This window comes from Mercenaria mercenaria, unplaced genomic scaffold (assembly GCF_021730395.1).
Source record: "Mercenaria mercenaria strain notata unplaced genomic scaffold, MADL_Memer_1 contig_3133, whole genome shotgun sequence".
NCBI lineage: Eukaryota > Metazoa > Mollusca > Bivalvia > Venerida > Veneridae > Mercenaria > Mercenaria mercenaria.
The window spans coordinates 35,849-58,360 of NW_026461246.1; the positions used below are offsets into that span (position 1 = coordinate 35,849).

General features: G+C 36.4%; 1 protein-coding gene across 1 annotated transcript in view; it reads right to left on the reverse strand.

Moving 5' to 3' along the window:
- The window catches only part of LOC128552764 (uncharacterized), a gene marked incomplete at its 3' end in the record, with an annotated part of 70,243 nt that overhangs the window by 29,458 nt on the left and 18,273 nt on the right, over positions 1-22,512 (reverse strand). Inside the window, exon 8 of the mRNA XM_053533826.1 lies at positions 16,300-16,362. Within this exon, the coding sequence (XP_053389801.1) occupies positions 16,300-16,362 (63 nt within the window). The remainder of the gene's footprint in view (positions 1-16,299; positions 16,363-22,512) is intronic.

Sequence of the window (22,512 nt, forward strand, 5' to 3'; positions counted from 1 at the left end):
TCAGTATATATGCATTGATTTAAACAAAGAGCTATAAAAATAAATGTACTTCTTTGATTTAAACAAACTATTATTGTAAAAGAATGAAACGATAATCGATCTTTACTTTATGATTTGTCTACCAAATGTTAGTGATTTTTATTTATAAACATGTGTCAACATTGTCTTTAAATTGGGCGAAAATGTAAAGAAAACAATAGGAAATTAACCAACATATGGCTTATTTTCGCACTTAATGTTATTTTCGTAAGCGATTTTGACGCACACATCTAAAGTATTTGCTGTTCATTTAGTTATTATTGGTATAAAATCAATTATTTTTCGTATATAAGTATGTACAAACATGTTCTTCAAAAATGCAGAAAATGCAGATTTTTAAATTGTAAAAAGTGAAACATATAGCTTATTTTCGCATATAAAAAGTTATTTTCGTCAGCGATTTTGACGCCTACATCTAAAGTATTTGCTGTTTATTTCTTTATTACTGGTATAAAATCAATTATTTTTTCGCAGACAAGTATGTGCAAATATGTTTTTTAAAGTAACATAAAATACAGTTTTAAAAAATGTAAAAAATCATATATATAGCTTATTTTCGCATATAAAAAGTTATTTTCGTTAGCGATTTTGAGGCTCACATCATAAATATTTGCTGTTCATTTCTTTATTTTTGGTACAAAATCAATTATTTTTCGTATACAAGTAAGGGCAATAATATATCCTTTAAAGTAACGTAAAATACAATGTTAAAAAACGTAAAACCTCATATATATATATACATATATATAGCTTATTTTCGCATATAAAAAGTTATTTTCGTTAGCGATTTTGACGCTCACATCATAAATATTTGCTGTTCATTTCTTCATTTTTGGTATAAAATCAATTATTTTTCGTATACAAGTATGTGCAAACATGCTCTTTAAAGTAACATAAAGTACAGTTTTAAAAAATGTAAAACATAAAATATATAGCTTATTTTCGCATATAAAAAAGTTATTTTCGTAAGCGATTTTGACGCATGTTAATTAAAATCGCTAATTATTTCCTAATTGTTGGACTAAAATCATTAATTTTTGCTTTATAAGTGTGTAATGATCGTATCTATATAATGATATGAAATAAATTTAACTTAGATATAAAAGAAAAAATATATAGCTTATTTTCGCATATAAAAAGTTATTTTCGTAAGCGATTTTGACGCATGTTAATTAAAATCGCTAATTATTTCCTAATTGTTGGACTAAAATCATTAATTTTTGCTTTTTAAGTGTGTTTTGATCGTTTCTGTATAATGATACAAAATATATTTAACTTAGACATAAAAGAAAAAAATATATAGCTTGTTTTCGCATCTAAAAAGTTATTTTCGTAAGCGATTTTGACGCATGTTAATTAAAATCGCTGATTATTTCCTAATTGTTGGACTAAAATCAATTATTTTTGCTTTATAAGTGTCTATTGATCGTATCTATTTAATGATATAAAATAAATTTAATTTAGATATAAAAGAAAAAAATATGGCTTATTTTCGTAAAAAAAATCTTATTTTCGCACTTTAGGCCTACCCGTTTGAGACGTATAGATATCGAAGCAAGTGTGACTGGTATGCCATCCGATCTGATAGTCAAGGAGAAAAAAATAACCACTAACTTGTGTCATAGTGTACAACGTATGTGTTTCGAATTTAATTACTAAGTTTTCACACTTTAATTACTGTTTGCGCCCAGCTAAATGATACTGACACTTTCCACTCTAAAGCGTTTTCACGCCGTAATGGAATGGGTAAAAATTTAGACGATACAGGGTATTCGTAAAATCGCAATTTAAACCAGTTGAAAACATGCTTTAAGGGTATTCAAAACAATCGTATGAGTGCATTTTTCGTAAAATTGAATAATGTAAAAACGCGGCTTTGTACCATAGAAATAAGAAGGAAATCAACCGGGACCACAACACATTTTCTTAGTATACCGCTATTTCGTTAAACTGCGATTCGTAGCATCGCGAATGCACTGTACTTACTATCTTTTTTGTATAAGGAGGTATTATACCTTAATATTTGTATATGCGTATGCCTAACCGGAAGACGATTTACGACACTGTTTACGGTAATCAAATGTATTGTATATTTATTTATTTTTTATTTTTTTTTTTATAAAAAATAACCTGTATCTAATCTGATGCTTAATGGTTTAATAACGCTGAAAAAAATAAATAAATTACCACAGAAACGCTACAATATATTGATGTCTTAAAATGATGTCATCAACGTCATGACGTTACGTGTCATTCATTGCGCAAAATTAATGGCTTTTTGTCTTAAAAGTACGTAATTCTGAGCTATTTGGTTTTATTTGAACTATTTTTAAACACCCATTATTGGCCGAAATATTTTTTATGAGTCTTTAATTCTGAAAAATGATCAATATTTTGCAGGTTTTATGTCATTATATTTAAGAAATAATATATATCTCATTTAGTGATTTGTTGCTGAATACAATCATAGTTTGGAGTTCAGATTCGAAGGCGTTATATCACGAGGGCGCATCTGAACGACAAATAATGATTTTATTCAAGAGCAAATCACTAAATGAGATATATTATTTTATTAAGATTCTATCACGCTACCAAGGATTTTAAAGTTCATTCTTGACGCCATTCATTAAATATTGGCCTGTTTTCCGTTGGTTTCTTTTCAGCGCGCCGCTATGCCATTTGACGCTTTGACGTAATAATGTGACGTCAGACAAATGCATCGTTAAAGAAATAATATATCCCAAAAAGTGCTTGGTCAATGAATAAAATCATTGTTTTGAGTTTAGAGGCGAAGGAATAATAACACGAGGGCACAACCCGAGTAATATAATAATACGCCTCTAAATTTTATTCACGAGCAAGTCACTGTTTGAGATATATTATTTCAATCCTAACATGTTTTCTAGGATAATTCATTACGATCTGGACGATATTCATCAAGTATTTGCCTATTTTCTGTTGATTTCTTTTCCAGCGCGTCGCATTGCCGTCTAACGCTATGACATAACAATGTGACGTCAGAAAAATAAGTTATTTAAAACATAACATACAGTTTTCAGCCTTTTCTGTTTAATAGGAAAACTAATTGGGTCGTGTTAAACTGTATAACAACACAACGTTTTTAGTGTTCTTTGTTTAATTTAAAAATGAATCGGACAGTGTTACAATATATGTAGAATGAAATGTTATGCGGAGTGTAAGAAAATGGATGATGGCAAACGATGTTATTGGGAATATATTAGATAAAAGGTTACTTATTACGGCCATTTTCAAATAAGATAAATTATTTTGAATTAAAAATAATTTCATTTATTTATTCAAGAAATACTTGTTATGCTCGTTGCTATGGTCACACGGTTATCTCTACGTCTTTTCTTATAACTGGTTCCCGTCTTTCTGACTGTTACGAATTACACATAATAACTGAGCCGAGAACAATCTTAACAACGGCTTATAAAAGCGAAAAACACGTGCAGCCTTTCTCACTTACGTCGTAGTCTACCTGTAAAGTACATCGAGCTTACAACTTTTCTTCTGCTACGTACGAGTAAATTTACTCTGATTCTAATGCCGCGTGGGCGTGTTAGACAACGAGGCGCAGGGCTAGGGCAGGACGGCCGGCCAGTGCAAACAGAAATGCCGACGGCCAGCAGAATGAAGCAGGCGGTTAGCAGAATGAGGCAGAACGAGGCAATAACCATCCAAACACCCGTGGGCAGAAACGAAGAGCCTTGAGCACGCTGAAAGGACACCGCCACGTGGTCCCGCAGTGCCAGCAGATATAGATGACGGAGGCAACATATTGTTACAGGAAAATGCCGGTGGGTCTAATTTTATTGATTTCGAACAGGTTTTTCGTAGCTCAGGTCTTATGCCTTGTAACGGTAATGAGACTAGTTCAAGGTCAAATAGTACTTCTAATATAGGATTTGACAATTGACACGACAAAACTGTACCTCTGCCTCCCCGTCAGATCAATGAAACTTGTCAGAATGCCTCCTTTAATCATTACTTTCCATCCGTTCGTCTATCAAATGATGATTTGGCTGCACATGTACCGTCATCTTTAAAACAACAAATCTATCGTGGAGAATACGTTAATCTGGCCTTAATCTTAAAAGGAGCTATCGAACTGTCTGAATTTTGTAAGGGTAGTGTTTTCACACTTTCGGCGGACGGCCACATTGAGACATCTCAAAAAGAATGCAAAGATAAAATTACATCTATAGAAAAATGGACGAATGCATTTATAATTTATGTTTTCATTTACCTTCAGACACATAGTGATAAAGTTCACGAGTTACTTCACTATATGTTTAATATACGAGACTATGCAATGCGCCAAGGGGGCAGCGGGTGGAGAATTTATGACGAACAATTCCGCCTTCGCCAGGCTTTATGGCCGTCCCCATGGCCACAAACAAATAACGAACTTTGGTGGCGATGTATACAGGTCAAGGATAATCAGTCTGCTAATCAGTCAGTCATAAATCCTCTCAGGTACACGTGCCATGATTTTAACAGAGGTAGTTGTTTCTGGTCAAACTGTAAATATCCTCATATATGCACAAAATGTTTTGCACCACATCCTAAGGTCACCTGTTCCCAGTCGGATTCTTCAGGTCAAGGTCAAATAACAAGCCCTCAGGTTAATTTTCGTGGCAGGGGCTTTCGCCGACCGTTCAGAGGACCTAAACGAGGTCAGCCAAGAAAACAGTAAAACTGTAAGCTTTAACTCAACAAACAGCCCCTCAGTTCAACAGCTCCACAATTTTAATATTTCTAATTTGGCAAAATCACCAGTAAAAGTGGAAGCCTTGAAACAATATGCACTCTCGTACGAAACCAGTGAATCAAAGTTTTTACTAGACGGTTTTACGAAGGGATTTTCCATTCAGTACACAGGTCCTCGCTTACCACGAGATTAAAAAAAATTGCGTTCTGTTGCACTCAGTCCGGAAATAATAAAATCTCAAATTAATAAAGAGTTAGAAGCAGGAAGAATAGCTGGTCCATTTGTTCATCGTCCATTTCCTAATTTAATAGTTTCGCCGATAGGCTTAGTTCCTAAAAAAAACACCGGGAGAATTCCGAATGATTCATCATTTGTCGTATCCCCCTGGCGGCTCAATTAATGACTTTATTGACCCAGATTTATGCTCTGTCCAATACACTAGCTTCGACAAGGCAGTTAAGTTAGTTCAAGATCTAGGACGAAATTGTAAACTTTTCAAGTCGGACATTAAAAGTGCATATCGTTTAATACCGATTCACCCCGCAGATTTTGAATTACTGGGATTTTGCTATGATGGTCATTTTTATTTTGACAAAGCGCTCCCGTTTGGGGCAACAATAAGCTGCATTACTTTTGAAAGGTTTGCTAGGTTTCTTGAATTCTGTGTTAAATTAAAACTACAGTCAGATAGCTTGATACACTATCTGGATGACTTTCTAGGGGGAGACAAATCTGTTGAATCATGTACTTGTGCTTTAGAGATTTTCAAAAGTACAATGTCTGAACTTGGTGTGCCTTAGCGCTCGACAAAACTGAAGGCCCTACAGAGGTTCTGATCTTTTTAGGCCTAGAACTAGATTCAAACCATATGACGATAAAAATTCCTATAGAAAAAATTCAGGAGGTTATACAAAAAAATCGAAGAAATTCTTTCACGAAATAAAACAACATTAAAGAAAATGCAGTCTCTCATTGGGTCATTAAATTTTTGTTGCAGAGCCATTGTAGTGGGTAGGCCTTTGGTGCGCCGACTGATAAACACAGTGTGTGGTCTCACGAAGCCTTTTCATCACATTCGAATTAAAAAAAGAGATACGGCTTGATTTGGCAATGTGGTTAGTTTTTCTAAAAAATTTAACGGTATCTCTATTTTTCATGACCGTTATTGGATCACGAACACCGAGTTATACACCGATAGCGCAGGTGGCAAGGGATTAGGCTTTGGTATATACTTTAAAGGCCATTGGTGTTCTGCCAAGTGGCCGGACACGGGGCACACGCGCGGCGTCACGTCAGATATAACAGATATAACAGTATTGGAATTGTTCCCGATTTTGGTAGCTATATTCATTTGGGGAAAAGATCTGATGAATAAAAAAATAAGATTTAACAGCGATAATATGGCTGTGGTTCACATTCTAAACAAGTTATCCTCTAAATCAGAACGAGTTATGAGCATTGTCAGGATATTTACGTTCAGATATTTTAACTTGAATATTTTAATCAAAGCCTCTCATGTCCCGGGTTGTACCAATGAAATTTGCGACGCTTTATCTCGCTTTCAGTTGAACAAGTTCAGAGAATTAGCTCCAGAGCAAACGTCAGCCCCCATTCGATACCAACTTTTCTATAGGACATCTTCGATCTAGAGCTAGACAGCGGCTTCTGTCAGGGATTTAAATGAATTCGAGGCTAACATATAATACTGCCTTTCGGGCATTTGAAAATTTTAGGCGGTTATACAATCTTTCAGACAGTTGGCTTATACCAGAACAATAAATCACTTTATTTATGGCGTATTGTTTCGAAAAAGGGTTGTCACCCAAGACAATCACGACGTTTATAGCTGGGCTAAATTATTTTCACAAACTCTGGATATTACGATATAACCCAGGTTTTCATTGTTAATAAATTACTAGAGGGTTGCCATAGGAACCGTATCACACATGATAACAGAGCCCCATTAACTCTGCCTATTTTGACATCTATTTGCAGAGTTCTAAGAGAAATATGCTTCATAGCCTATGAAACAAAACGGTTTACTTCACTCTTTACGTTAGCAAACTTTGGATTGTTCAGGGTTAGCGAACTAGTTGTGTCCTTTAGGGGACAATTTGATGGGCCCATTAAACGATCAGATTTGTTCGTGGTTGATAACCAATATCTTACAATTCAACTTCGGCATATTAAAACAAACCAAAGGGTAAAACCGACTGTGTTAAAAATACCCAGAGAATCCGGGCCTGTCTGTGCAGTACAAGCATTACTAGATTTCTTGGCCGTAAGACCAAAAAATGAAGGAATATTATTTTGTCACCAAGAAGGCACCCCGGTTATCAGAACTCAATTTTCAGCCATTCTGTATAAATGTTTGAATAAAAATCAAATTACTGGTACATTTAAATCGCATAGCTTAAGAATCGGTCGGGCTACAGATTTTGGCAACTAAGGGTTATTCAGCGAGTGTAATTATGAAACTTGGTAGATGGAAATCTAATTGCTATAAAGTATATATCCGAACGTAATTCTACAGTAAAGAGGTGTTTTCCCACTCTTAACTGCACCAGCGGACAGCATTTTTCAAAGTACATTGAAGTCAGTTCTTCTTGGTAGTTATTCCGTTTAAAGCGAATTTTCCACATTTAAGGTAATTTTTGTCAATTCCATCTACATTGTAATAACTGTTTGTAGACGTATGGGTCCTGGGCGATTCGATTCCGTTCTGGGCTGGAAAACGAGCAGCAGACACCGGTAAACCCAACCTGTCGTTTCCCGAGATAACTATAGCCTGGTGGGGAATAAGCGGACTTCGATGGACATCATTTCGCCATTCAGTACAGACTCAAGTATTACTGTCATCGCCACCAAGGGCTTACATTTAGGTGGTAACGATTTGACAAGTTTATCTTCTATCGAGCTAAGGAAGCTAATAGAGACAGGAGTGAAATATCTACGCGATGCCTTCCCCCAGACAATTATCATTTGGGTAGATAATTTACCAAGGAGGGTCTGGAAGGGGGGCTGTAATGTCAAAGCTATTGAAGTGAAACGCAAACGAATAAATAGATCGGGCTGGATTATTACAAGTCGGTCTGGCAGGAGTGATATACTGAGCCCAGATATTGATACGGCTACTAATGTTTTCAGATCTGACGGGGTCCATTTAAATGATGTTGGGTTGGAGTTTTATCTGTACTATTTGAAATCTGCAATAATAAAAAATCTCTGTGCGTCTCAATAATAATTTTGGGATTATTTATTGTGGCGGTAAAATTCTTATTGGCCGGAAGGTGACCAGGCGTTGCAGTTCCTATGAAGTAAATTTAACAAGTTATCGTTAATTACAATTTCAAATTTAGCTTACTTCGGAATATGGGCGGGATTTCTCTCCTCGATGGCATTCTATTTTGCGTTCAAGAGGAGACATGGCCGTCCGTATTCGGATTTTTCTATCTTATTTCGCAGGTCACTACTTTATGTAAGCTGTTATTGTTACTCTGAGTCACCAGGTTATTTCAATGGTTGTCAACTGGACTGTTGCTTCCGGTTACTTGTTTACTTATTGTTGTCGACCCGAATGTTGCTTCGGGTCACTAAGTAGTGGTAAACTCGAATGTTTCTTCGGGTTTGTTTGTAGTTTGTCGTTGACCTGAATGTTGCTTCGGGTCACTAGGTCTGGCCCATATAGTTTTGGTGTGGCCTAGTCGACGTGTTTGCTGCCAGTAACGCATTACATGTTCTACCGGCATACCTCGTATCGAGCTGGTAGTGTGATTATGGGTCCTTTGCTTTCAAGGCTGGTACCGATTCACGGTACGATCATCTTGGAAGCTGGGTCTATGATTGCACGATCAGTGGGACTCTTTTGGTAATGCGACGCGTAGCAATTGATGCCATTAGTAATATTTTCAAAGGTGACTCGGCGACCGGGATCCTTTTGGCAATTTCACTTGTAATGTTTGCTACGATTGGTCTCTTCCGGTCGATGAGCTAGCTACCATATTTGAGCGGCCGACACAACCAAACTTATTAATTTGAAAGGATATGAATATAAATGTAATTCGTAAGCAATATTTCAAGGTTTTATTATCACGTATCTATATCTATTCGAATATATTGATGGTACAGATTTGTGACATGTTTAATAAATTTAGAGAAGGCTGTATGTATTGTTTTTATTTCGAGTTATATCAAATAAGATAAATTATTTTGAATTAAAAATAATTTGATTTATTTATTCAAGAAATACTTGTTATACTCGTTGCTATGGTCACACGGTTATCTCTCGATCTTTTCTTATAACTGGTTCCCGTCTTTCTGACTGATACGAATTAGACTTAATTACTGAGCCGAAAACAATCTTAATAACGGCTTATAAAAGCAAAAAAACACGTACAGCCTTTCTCACTTACGTCGTAGTCTACCTGTAAAGTACATCGAGCTTACAACTTTTCCCCGCCCGCCTCAGGCCGCAAAAGCTACCATATTTTTGATTACGAAGATTGTCTCATCTATACTATACCATGTGATAACTATTTTTAGTCAGGAATTGCTGTTGGTTGTATATATTTTCAGGATACCACATTAGAAATTTCTGTTGTATCAATGTTCAATTCTGACGGTGTCACCAACTCATGTACCCAGAGCCATAAGACGAATGCAATTCAGATGTGAAAACGGTATATTGTTATGAAGACTGTGAATTTTATCAAATAGACGGTAACAGGCGCCTAAGCGGTACCTGGAATTAATGTTGATGTGAACAATCATTTGTTAATATACTTATTTAGTGTGGACACTGATTTATTGGAAGTGATTTATGTCAGTAAATGATCATAGTGCTCGGATATTTGTTTATTCTTAATACACATTTTATGTGCATTTATATCATGTGACAGATTGTGCTAGCCTAATGGGACAATTATTTGACATTACATGTATACTAAGCAGCATAATCCTTGACATGAAGGGTGTATTTACTTCATGAAGACGTAATTTTATGCTTAAATAATATGTGTATGTATATAAAGAGTCGGACAGTCTATTTTAACGTTTCATTCAAATATGTCGCTCTATTATTATGTTGTATATTGCGGTAAAATTCTTATTGGCCGGAAGGTGACCAGGCGTTGCAGTTCCTATGAAGTAAATTTAACAAGTTATCGTTATTTACAATTTCAAATTTAGCTTACTTCAGAATATGGGCGGGACTTCTCTCCTCGATGGCATTCTATTTTGCGTTCAAGAGGAGACATGGCCGTTCGTATTCGGATTTTTCTATGTTATTTCGCAGGTCACTACTTTATGTAAGCTGTTATTGTTACTCTGAGTCACCAGGTTATTTCAATGGTTGTCAACTGGACTGTTGCTTCCGGTTATTTGTTTACTTATTGTTGTCGACCCGAATGTTGCTTCGGGTCACTAAGTAGTGGTAAACACGAATGTTGCTTCGGGTTTGTTTGTAGTCTGTCGTTGACCTGAATGTTGCTTCGGGTCACTAGGTCTGGCCCGTGTTGTTTTGATAAGGCCTAGTCGACGTGTTTGCTGCCAGTAACGCATTACATGTTCTACCGGCATACCTCGTATCGAGCTGGTAGTGTGATTATGGGTCCTTTGCTTTCAAGGCTGCTACGATTGGTCTCTTCCGGTCGATGAGCTAGCTACCAAATTTGAGCGGCCGACACAACCAAACTTATTAATTTGAAAGGATATGAATATACATGTAATTCGTAAGCAATATTTCAAGGTTTATTATCACGTATCTATATCTATTCGAATATATTGATGGAACAGATTGGTGACATGTTTAATAAATTTAGAGAAGGCTGCTTTTTATCTATATTTCAACACTATCCATGAGATTAACATTAAATTTTGCAAGCACAAAGATGTTTCCATAAATATGTCAAACGAGTGGTACTGTTGCAAGTATTGTGGGCTTTTAAATTTATTTAGATAAATGCAAATAGCATGAACATATTACTTACTTCAGAAATAAGATGTTTTGAAGCTACATTAAACGAAAAGATAATTTTATTTAATATGTTTTCTAAAATATCACATTAAAAAGGAAAATATAAGATATTTCAAACATCTCTTTTGCCATGGTTACTTTAAAATGTAAAAATGAATAGGGCACCATGTTATGTGTTTGGACTTTGCTAATTAACCATGTTATGCGTTTAGAGTTCTGCTAATAATAGTACCGTAAGTTTCCATGTTGGTCTTGAAAGAAGAGCACTGAAGCCGTCAAATAACCAGTTATCATACATAGCTGTTTCAAATGAGTGAATGCGTTGAAACACGAGCCCCGAGACATATACATTGTAAGCTTGTATTAGAAAGCTAACGTGCATACTATTAAAATTACCAACTACGTAGACTTCTATGGATAACAATGAAACAGAAATACACTGATGAGTGTTAAATATCCGTCTTTTCCTTCTTCTTTTAAAATTAAATACATTTGGAGGGCCTTGTACTTCAAACCTGGATAAACACTGTACACGAAGGGACTGAGATACACTACCTTGAGATTGTAGCAGTTAAACATTAAATTATTTAATATAATGATTCTTATGTGCTATTTAGGCCAGTCAAAACCGTTTGGTGATTAATTGTCAAGAATAATTATGAAAAGACTGACGTCATTTTAATTCAGCAAAAGAAACACAATCGCGGCCATTTTGATTATATTTTAATATCGTGACATCATATTCTAACACGATCTGATTCAGTTTCCTGTTAAACAAAGAAGGCTGAATACAGTGGTTTATCATACACCAATTCACTGTTCTGACGTCACAACTATTACGTCATAGCGTCAAACGGCATAGCGGCGAACTGGAAAAGAGATCAATTGAAAACTGGCAAATATTTTATGAATGCCGTCAAGGATGTACTTTAAAGTCCTTGGTAACGTGTTAGAATCGAAATAATATATCTCAATTAGTGATTTGCTCTTGAATAATATCACTGTTTGTCGCTCAGGGCTGCGCCCTCGTGATATAATTCCTTCGCATCTGAACTCCAAACAATGATTTATTCAGCGACAAATCACTAAATGAGATATATTATTTCTTAAGTAACGTTTCTCTATTCGATATGCGCGTGGATACTTTATAGATTTAATGAATAAAGAAGGTCCTAATCTGTTTGGTTACAAGCTGAGATAAAACAAATCTGATCTCGAGCGGAGTCTTTTCAGTACTGTAAAAAATTTACTAGGCGAAGTAAGTCCGAGTCTAGAAGCAAGTCTTTCAGGCGCAGCAAGTCAAAGAAACGCAAAAAGTCTAAGAAACTCAGCAAATATTAGAGTTAAAAGCAAGTCCAGCTAGCGCAACAAGTCCAAATAGCGCAGCAAATCTAAGGAGAGCAGGCAATCCCCAAAGCGCAGCACATCCAAGTAGTGCAGCAAGTCAAGCTAGCGGAACAAGTACAAGCAGCGCAGCAAGTCCAGCTAGCGCTGCAAGTTTAAATAACGCAACAAATCCAAAAAGCACAGCAAATCCAAAAAGCGAAGCAAATCCAAAAAGCGAAGCAAATCCAAAAAGCGAAGCAAATCGAAGCAAATATCATGTAGCTAGATAGTGCACACAAGAAAAGACTTTTCTATTGTGTAACAGAGTAGGTCACCTAGCCAGGATGTGCAAACAGACGAGGCCAGTCAAAACACCAAAGAAGGATATCGGCCGTATGTATGCAAGGCTTGCCAGAAAACAGCCAAATGAAGAATATTACCGAAGATGGAAATTATGTTTATGTTGGCTGATATCTGCGATTTCGTGTTGGCGGGTTGGCGGGGCGAAAACACGACAACACAAAAACACGACAGATTCCTAATTTCAATTTTATTTGTCGAGTTTTCATGTTATTGTGTTTGCGAGGCGAAAACACGAAAACACGACACATTTAACGCGAAAACACGCCGACACGACAAATTTATCTGTCGAATTTCGTGTTGGCGGGTATAAATATGTTGTGTTGGTGCCCTTTATTTGTCGAGTTTTCGTGATTTCGCCCCTCCAACACGAAACACAATTACATTATTTGTCGAGTTTTCGTGTTGACATGTTTTCGAAAATAAGGTATCTGTCGAGTTTTCATGTTGTCGTGTTTTTACCCCGCCGAACCGACAACACGAAAACACACCACATACTTTTCAGACATCTCTTATAAAATGTAGAGTTATTCTGAAGCCAGTGGCAAAGGGTTTTAGAAGCATTTTTTCCAACGAACCGTCAATTCAAAATTGTTTATATTCACTAAAGCTGCATAAGACGATTTAAGATTATAAAACATTACAATAATATGTCAGATGTCAGTTATCGTTTTAAGAATACGAAGTCTATGGATAACAGACTCTGCTCCAGAAATATTTCATTTGGGTGCGGGGAGCGGCAACAGTTAAAGAATGAAGGCGGCATCGATGAGCCGAGTGGACTTAGGTACGGAAGGGGGTAACCCCTCATATAGATGGGTCATGGCGTATCCGCCTGGAAATGTTTGAAATATATGTATAAACTGGCGGACACTGCTGCGTTTTTGAGTCCAAAAGTTGAGGTACGGTGGTTAAACCCCTCCTGACATTGGAGTCACAGGGTCTATCCCTTGTCTTTTTTGAAATATAGATATGAAATGGTTGTTCCTTCTGCATTTTTGTCAAAAAATTGAAATACGTGAGGGGGTCATGCCCTCCTATTTAGGGGATCAGAGAGTATCACCACGGACATTTTTCAAATATAAGAATGAAATGGTGGCCTATGGTGCAATTTTGTGTCTTAATTGTGAAAAAAATATTATTTGCCAAAATAACCAGGTTGTGTGCAAATTTGAGTACAGGTCATTTCTCAGCCAGCTTATTGTGAGTTTTGGTGGGGGAATGGTACGGCCCAGGCCTTGGGCCCGAGCCTGAACAATTAGAAAAATAATTACGTATACGTGTGGGCGTCAATGAAGATTTGCTTATTCAAATGAGTTTCCTCTTTAATAAGGGTTTTGATTTTGTAATGATGATATTGATCTTGTAAATTACAGAGCACAACCTTATCATAGCATTCTTCTTCGCTTGGTACACATACAATAAATTGATTGTAATTCTGTATTTATCGTCGGGCGGATTTAGTATCTGGTATATCAAATATTTGTCCTGCAGTTTTATAATATTGTTGATATCCTTTATATGTGTATATATTAGTTAACAGCTACCCCACCAATAACTTCGCTGCGAAAAGTAAAAAATAAATAAATAAAAAATATATTTGTCGCGTTTTCAAGTTGTCGTGTTTTCGTGTCGGCGGGGCGAAAACATGAAAACACGACATTACAACAAAAAAGGGCGCAAATACAACATATTCATACCCGCCAACACGAACACCCGACAAATAAATATGTCGTGTTGGCGCCCTGAGAACGTCGTGTTTTCGTGTAAAATTTGATGTGTTTTCATGGTTTTTGCTCTGCCAACACGAGAACACGAAAACGGCAGAAATCAGCAATTTTCGTGGGATCTTGCATAATTGATAATTTAAAAGGAACAAGGAATCCTGGTGTACAAAAAGTATTTCGTACGCCAAGAATAGTGAAGGCGTAAAAGGTTTAAGATTAGGTTATTTCTGGTACGTGTAGATTGAGATTGAAAGATCCGGCTTGAAGGTAACTGTTTTGGCGGTAACGAGGCAACAGTTAAACGGAAACGGTAGCGGGACATTTCCAACTGCATCTATCAGCAGTGATTGAATATTTTTCTTGCATGCCATATTCAACATATAACAGTAATTATGAACTCAAACAAATTATACAAGGTGAAAATCTAAGCAACAAGTCCAGGTGGTGCAGCAAGTCAAATCGTGATAAATGTTACTAAGTGATTCGTCGAAACCCGCATTAATTGACCATTAAAAACACGTCACCTTGATTGAAGACCTACTTGACATTTAGATTACCCTAAATGAATAAGTTATTTATCTGTGCGTCATTGGTAGTATAAGCGGAGTTGTTATTGTACGGCATACGATGAATGTCTATATTTTATAATCGATGTTGAAAAAAACCCAAATATGTTTGTCGTATTGTCAAAGATTATGCAAGAATCTTTAGTTTACAATCCCTCTACCTTTTGTGATTTTGAGTCACACGTTCTTATGTACATATATTATTTTGTATAGTATTAACTCCTTGGACACCGTTGCATACCATAAGCTGTTGGGATTTATTTGGATCTGAAATGCACCAACGTGTTACTTAAAGCAATTTAAGTGCGAGATAGGAAATTCGCCTGTTTGAACATTGCTACGTCTCATGTTGTTTAACTGTATCTATGAAATAACAAAACTGAAAACCGAGGGTCGTCGAAAACGACATTAACGAAAATGTTGCAGGCTCGGTTTAATTGAGCCTATTCATGGACGGTAGTGGGGATGCAAGCTACCGTCTACGCCCTCTAGCCCTGTTATAAGTACTAGGATAAAATAAAGAGGCAGTTGGTCCACATATTAGATAATGGCTTTACCCTAAACGAGAAAACAATTGGCAAAACTTAATAAATTGGAATTTAGAGAGGGGATCTGTGGTTATTGAGCCTGCATATCAACGAAACTGCCAAAAGACAAAATTAAAAAGCAGAAAAGCAAAGGTTAAACAATATCCAAAGTTTTTAAAGCGGGAGTATTGAAACCACCCAGGCCGAAATGTTCAAGCTGAAAAGTTAAACAATTCACTAATACAACATAAATGTCGTGCTAAACATCTGAAGCCTATACTAGGCAAACAAAATCAAGTTATAAAATAGAAGAATGCACAGACACCACAACATATCGTTTTCAAATGCCAAAGTATTTGTGAACACAGGTTGCCCAATCAGTACATGTAATTATTACATGTACATCAGTACATTGAAAAAGAATCGAACATGGTCGATATTTCAAAAGTTTAGTTATTAAAGTGACTGTATAGACATGTCATTCTTGTCATGAAATTAAATCGAATGCGAAAATTTACAATATTTTATTTTATGACATCAAAAAAAGACATTTTAATTTAAGTCATAATTTAAAGCAATGATTAACACCTTTTGTATTGAATTACTTTTGCTGAAATAATTAAATAAAAACATTTACTTTGTCTCTTTGTGTTATTAACGTTCTAAGAAAATGGTAGTGATGTGCAACTTAAGAAATATTACAGGGGTATACAAAAAAGTAAGCACAGCTGTATAATATATCCTTAAAAGTAAAGACAAAGGTTCAGAACGCAGGCCATTAAAATCGAAATACTATGGCAACACTCTGTTGACGCAAGCCTGATAAATATATACAAGGACATACATAGGCAAAGTTATTTTGCTAGATGAATCTCTGGATACACGTTATGTTTGGCCGTTACAAGAGTCGACAAGTAAGTCGAAATAATTGAAAAAATAACAAAGGCTAGCAAAGTATAATCTATGAATTTGTTTACGTTACAGAGTAATTATTCATAGTACATTTAATCGCCTTGTTTACATGTTCTAATACTAGAATATTTACCATGTCTCTCAACGTTAGCTTTCCATCTCTTCTCTTCGCCCCTTTCGTTTGATTCTCGTGCTTCTAAAACATAGACATAACAAAGTTTGATATCATGTTTAAATATTTACCATCTTTTCACCTTTACACTTACATAAGAGTTACGCATCTTCTATCTTTCGTCGCCGTAATTTGAGAGTGCCATAAGAGCTTTTTTGGCAAAAGTGAGATTTTAGTGTCATTAGGTATTGTAAATATTTGTGGCCCTGTAGAATTAACATAAATAGGCTAAATTTTAGCAATTTTTGCAAGTTCGAACACTTCGTCGCTGTGTTTTTTTTCACGACGTGAAAATGACGTTGCACCGAAGAGGGAGCAGTTAAATATTATACGGCGACTTCTGTCGTCATAATGAGAACTGGTTCTCGACTTTGTCTTATAACGTCAAAATTATTATGAGAACAATCTTATTTTGTTGATGTTATTATTATTATTACGACAATTATATGTCTGATAATCAACCTTTCATTGTGCGAATGATGTTCCTTTTCATCAGACACATAGTCTTAGATAAGATCTTATCTATGCCTCTGTTTCTTTAAAGTACTGTTGATGTATCTTAATATAAACTATGTTTTGAAAACAACTAAAATGTAACAAAACATTGAATTTTGCAATTGTTAAACAATCAACTCAATTTAAATTAAAATATTTGCACTGAATAGTGCCACTATTAAAAAACACTAAATAGTGTCACTATTAAAACGACATAATGTTAATGTAGATACAAATAGGGATAATGCACTTATAAATACTAACATAGGAAATGAATCGGCATATTGAAATATCAAATAATGAAATGTGTGAAATGGCGGGTATCCCCTTCAATATTATTTTAATTCTCAGTCGTCCATTTCTTTGTTTACCATTTTAAACAATTATAATTAAATACCAAGAAAAGGAAGGCTATCGGCTGTATGTATGCAAGTCTTGCCAGAAAACAACCGAGTAAAGAATATAACCGAAGATGGAAGACGTATATTTATGGTGGCTGATTTCTTCCATTTCGTGCTGGCGTGTTGCATTTTACGCGAAAACACGCCGACAAGACAAATTTATCTGCCGAGTTTTCGAGTTGGCGGGTATAAATATGTCGTGCTGGCGCCCTTTATTTGTCTTGTTTCCGTGTTTTCGACCCGCCAAAAACAACAACACGACAAATACCTTATTCGTCGAGTGTTCGTGTTTTCGTTCGCCCCGCCGAAACTAAAACACGACAATTACATTATTTGTCGAGTTTTCGTGTTATCCTGTTTCGCCCCGCCGACACAAAAACTCAACAAATAAGGTATTTGTCGAGTTTTCGTGGCGTCATATTTTCGCTCCGCCAACAGGACAATACGAAAACACAACAATTTGCGGAATCCAGTTCGGGCAATTTATCATGTCGCCGTGGCGTTTGCGGGGTCGACACACGACGACGCGAAGTGAAATAACGACATTACAAAGTGACATCCGACAATCGCAAACGACGGCGACAATCCTTAATGACAATGTCGCGACATCCGCGTTTCAAAAGCACGATATACCGCGATGTCACTTTGCGTTGCGAGCATCGTTACACATTGTCGCTATATCACTTCGTAATGTTGCGATATCACTTCGCGTTGTCGTGTGTCGACCCTGTAATCGCGACGGCTACGGTATCAAACGACATGCGATAATCACAAACGACAATCGACAACGCAAAGTGACATATTCCAAATGTCGTATCGTATGTCGCGTGTCGCGGGTTTGGGTAAGGGTCGACGCGCGACAATTCCAAACGATACACGACACGCGAAGTGACACTTGACAATACGAAGCGACATTTTCATAAAGTCGTATCGCATGTCGCCCATCTACCGGTGAAAGGGTAAAATTTAGCCACTTCACAGTGTAACGGTGCAATCAACAATTTCAATTAATTTTCTGCTGTGGTTGAGACATGGAGAACAACCTTTTCACCGGTAGACGGGCGACATGCCATACGACATTATGAAAATGCCGCTTTGTATTGTCGAGTGTCACTTCGCGTGTCGTGTTTCGTTTGGAATTCTCGCGCGTCGAGCCTCACCCAATCCCGCGACATACGATACGACATTAGGAAAATGTCGCTTCGTGTTGTCGAGCTTCGTTTGAGATTATCGCATGTCGTTTGATAATGTCGCCGTCGCGTTTGCAGGGTCGAAACACGACAACGCGAAGTGACATCGTGACATTATGAAGTGACATAGCGACAATGCGATACGACGCTCGACAACTCGAAGTGACATCCCGATATATCGTGCTTTTGAAAGGCGACAATTCAAAGTAGATATCGCGACATTGTCGTTTGGGATTGTCGCCGTCGGTTGCGAGTGTCACTTCGTAATGTCGCTATGTCACTTCGCGTTTTCGTGTGTCGACCCCACAAACGCGACGGTGACATTATAAATGGTCCCAACAGGATTCCGTAACAAATACTTTTCAGACGTCTCTTATAAAATGTAGAGTTATTCTGAAGCCAGTGACAAAAGGTTTAAGAAGCATTTATCTTTCAATTCTAACGAACCGTCAATTCAAAATTTGTTTACATTCACTAAAGATGCATTAGAAGATTTGAGATTATAAAACAGTACAATAATATGTCAGATGTCAGTTATCGTTTTAAGAATACGAAGTGTATGTATAACAGACCCGGCTCCAGAAATATTTCATTGGGAAGCGGGGAACGGCAACAAGAATGAAGAAGGCATCGGCGAGCCGAGTTGGGTTAGGTACGGAAAGGGGGTAACCTCTCATGTAAGGTGGGTCAGGGCGTGTCCGCCTGGAAATGTGTGAAATATATGTTTAAAATGGTGGCCCCTGCTGCATTTTTGAGTCCAAATGTTGAGGTACAGTGGTTAAACCCTTCCTGACATAGGAGTCACAGGGTCCCTCTCTCGTCAGTTTTGAAATATAGATATGAATTGGTGGTCCCTGCTGAACATGTGTCAAAAACTTTGTGATGCGTGAGGGGGTCATGCTCTTTTATTTAGGGGATCAAAGGGTATCCCTACGGACATTTTTTAAATATAATAATGGAATGGTGGCCTGTTATGCAATTTTGGGTCTACTGTGTAAGAATATATTATTTATTTGCCAAAATAGCCGTGTTGTGTGCAACTTTGATGAGTACAGGTCACTTCTCAGCCAGCCGATTGTGGGTTTGGGGTGGGGGAATGGTACGGCCATCGGCCCCGGCCTGGACCCGAGCCTGAACAATAAGAAAAATAATTACGTATACGCGTGGGCGTCAATGAAGATTTACTTATTCAAATGAGTTTTCCTCTTTAGTAAGGGTTTTGATTTTATAATAATGATATTGATCTTGTATAATATTAAACGTATGGCAGAGCACAACCTTATCATAGCATTCTTCTTCACTGGGTACTAATATAAAAATAATTGAATGTTATTCTGTATTGTCGTCGGGCGGAGTTAATATCAGGTATATCAAATATACTGAACAGCAAAAGAAACTATCCAGATGTATAACTGGTATATTTTGAAATAAAGAAGTAATTTTTCAAATTTCAATTGTTTCTTCATACCAAAATTACACTTGAAGATATTCACGAAATATATTTTTAAAAATCAATCAACCGTGAAGTCAGTAGTCCCACAATAGTCATTTGAAAGGCTTTATCTCCAGTTGCATTGTAACATCACAATTTGGCGCTCGCGCTGAATTTGATTCAGTCGTGCGGTGCAACCAACAATATTTTTTAAACTTTATGCTGTTTTTTAAGTAAGCCAATTATCAATATTTCCGATGACAACAAAATTTCACAAAGAAAATTGTTAATTACAGGCGCACGAGAATTTCGTGCAAAAAAAGGCTATTGTGGGACTACTGGCTTTACGGTTGATTGTTTTTTTTCAAAAAATTTACACATGAAGGTCTTCAAGTGTAATGTGATATGAAAACACAAGTGATTTATAAATTAAATATTTTAAATAAAAAAAATACCTCAGTTATAAAACTGAATAGTTTCTTTAGCTGTTCAGTATATTTGTCCTGAAGTTTTATTATAATGTTGATATCCTCCATATGTGTATATATTAGCTAACAGCTAACCCGCCGATATCTTCGCTGCAATACTGATCGGAGTTATCAAAGTAGAAAAAAGGTAAACGAAAAAAATATATTTGTCGCGTTTTAAAGTTGTCGTGTTTTCGTGTCGGCGGGGCGAAAACACGATAACACGAAAACTCGACAAATATCTAATTTTTCGAGCTTTTGTGTCGGCGGGGTGTAAACAAGAAAACACGACAGCAAGACAAATGAAGGGCACCAATACGACATACACATACCCGCCAACACGAAAACTCGACAAATAAATATGTCGTGTCGGCGCCCTGTAAACGTCGTGTTTTCGTTTAAAATTTGTCTTGTTTTTGAAATAGCAGAAATCAGCCACCATATGTTAGCAATGTTCTCAGGTTCTTGCACAATTGATAATTTAAAAGGAACAAGAAATCTTGGTGTATAAAAATATTTCGTAGGTCAAGAATAGCGAAGGTGTAAAAGGTATAAGATTCTGTCACTTCTGCTAGGTGCAGATGGCAAAATCCGGCTTGAAGGTAACTGTTTTTGACGGTAACGACCTAGCAGTTAAACGATAACGGGATATTTCAAGCTGTAACTATCACCAGTGATTTACCTATTTCTTGCATGCCATATTCGACATATAACAGTAAAAATGAATTCAAACAAATTATACAAGTTTAAAATCGATCGAAGCAACAAATCCAGGTGGTGCAGCAAGTCCAATCGCGACTTACGTTACTAACAGCTTCATCGAATACCGCATTGATTGAACTTAAAAAGAACACATCACCTTGATTGAAGACCTACCTGACATTTAAATTACCCTAAACAAATAGATTATTTATCGGTGGGTTATTGGTAGGATAAGCTGAGTTGTTATTTTACGACATACGATGAATGTCTATATTATATAATCTATGTTGAAAAAACAAGTATGTTTGTCGTATTGTCAACGATTATGCAGGAATCTTTCTTTTTTACAATCTCTCTACCTTCGTGATTTTGATTCACCCGTTTTGATATACATAAATTATTTTGTATAGTATTAGCTCCTTGGACACCGTTGCACATCATGAGCTGTTGGAATTTATTCGGATCTGAAATGCACCAACTTGTTACTTGAAGCAATTTAAGTGCGAGATAGAAATTCGCCTGTCTCAACATCACTACTTCTCTCATGATGTTAAACTGTATCTATGTAATAAAAAAGTGGAAAACCACGGGTCGTCCAACGCGACATGAACCAACATGTTGCAGGCTCGGTTTAACTGAGCCTGTTCATGGACGGTAGTTGGGTTGCAAGCTACCGTCAACGCCCTCTAGTCCCGGTTTTAGAAGAACTCAACATTTACACATGTTATAAGTACTTGGATATAATATAAAGGGCATGTGGTCTCCGGATTCAATAATGTCTTTGCCATAAACGAGCAAACAATTGTCAGAACATAATATAATTTGAATTTCAATTATAATTTAAAATCATTTGAATTTAGAGAGGGGATCTGTGATTATGGAGCCTGCAGGAGTATTGAAACCACCCAGGCCGAATTATTCAAGCTGAAAAATTAAACAGTACACTAATACAACATTAATGTCATGCTAAACATCTGAAGCCGGTACTAGGCAAACATAATCAATTGATAAAATAGAAGAATGAACCGACAGTACAACATATCGGTTTCAAATGCTAAATTATTTATGAACACAGGTTGCCCAATCAGTACATGTAATTATTACGTGTATATCAGTACACTGAGAAAGAATCAAACACGGTTGATATTTCAAAAGTATAATCATTAAGGAGTATAGCCATGTAATTATTGTCATAAAATTAAATCAAATGCAAAAGTTTACAATATTTCATTTGAGGACATAAAAAAAGGGACATCTTATTTAAAGTCATATTTTAAAGCACATGATTAACACCTTTTGTATTGAATTACTTTTGCTGAAATAATTAATTAATTAATTAAAAACATTTACTTTGTCCCGTTGTGTTGTTTTCTTTCTAAGAAAATGGTAGTGATGTGCAAATTTAGAAATTTCAAGGTAGATAAAAGGTAAGCACTGCTGTGTAATATATCCTTAAAAGGAAAGACAAAGGTTCAGAACGCAGGCCA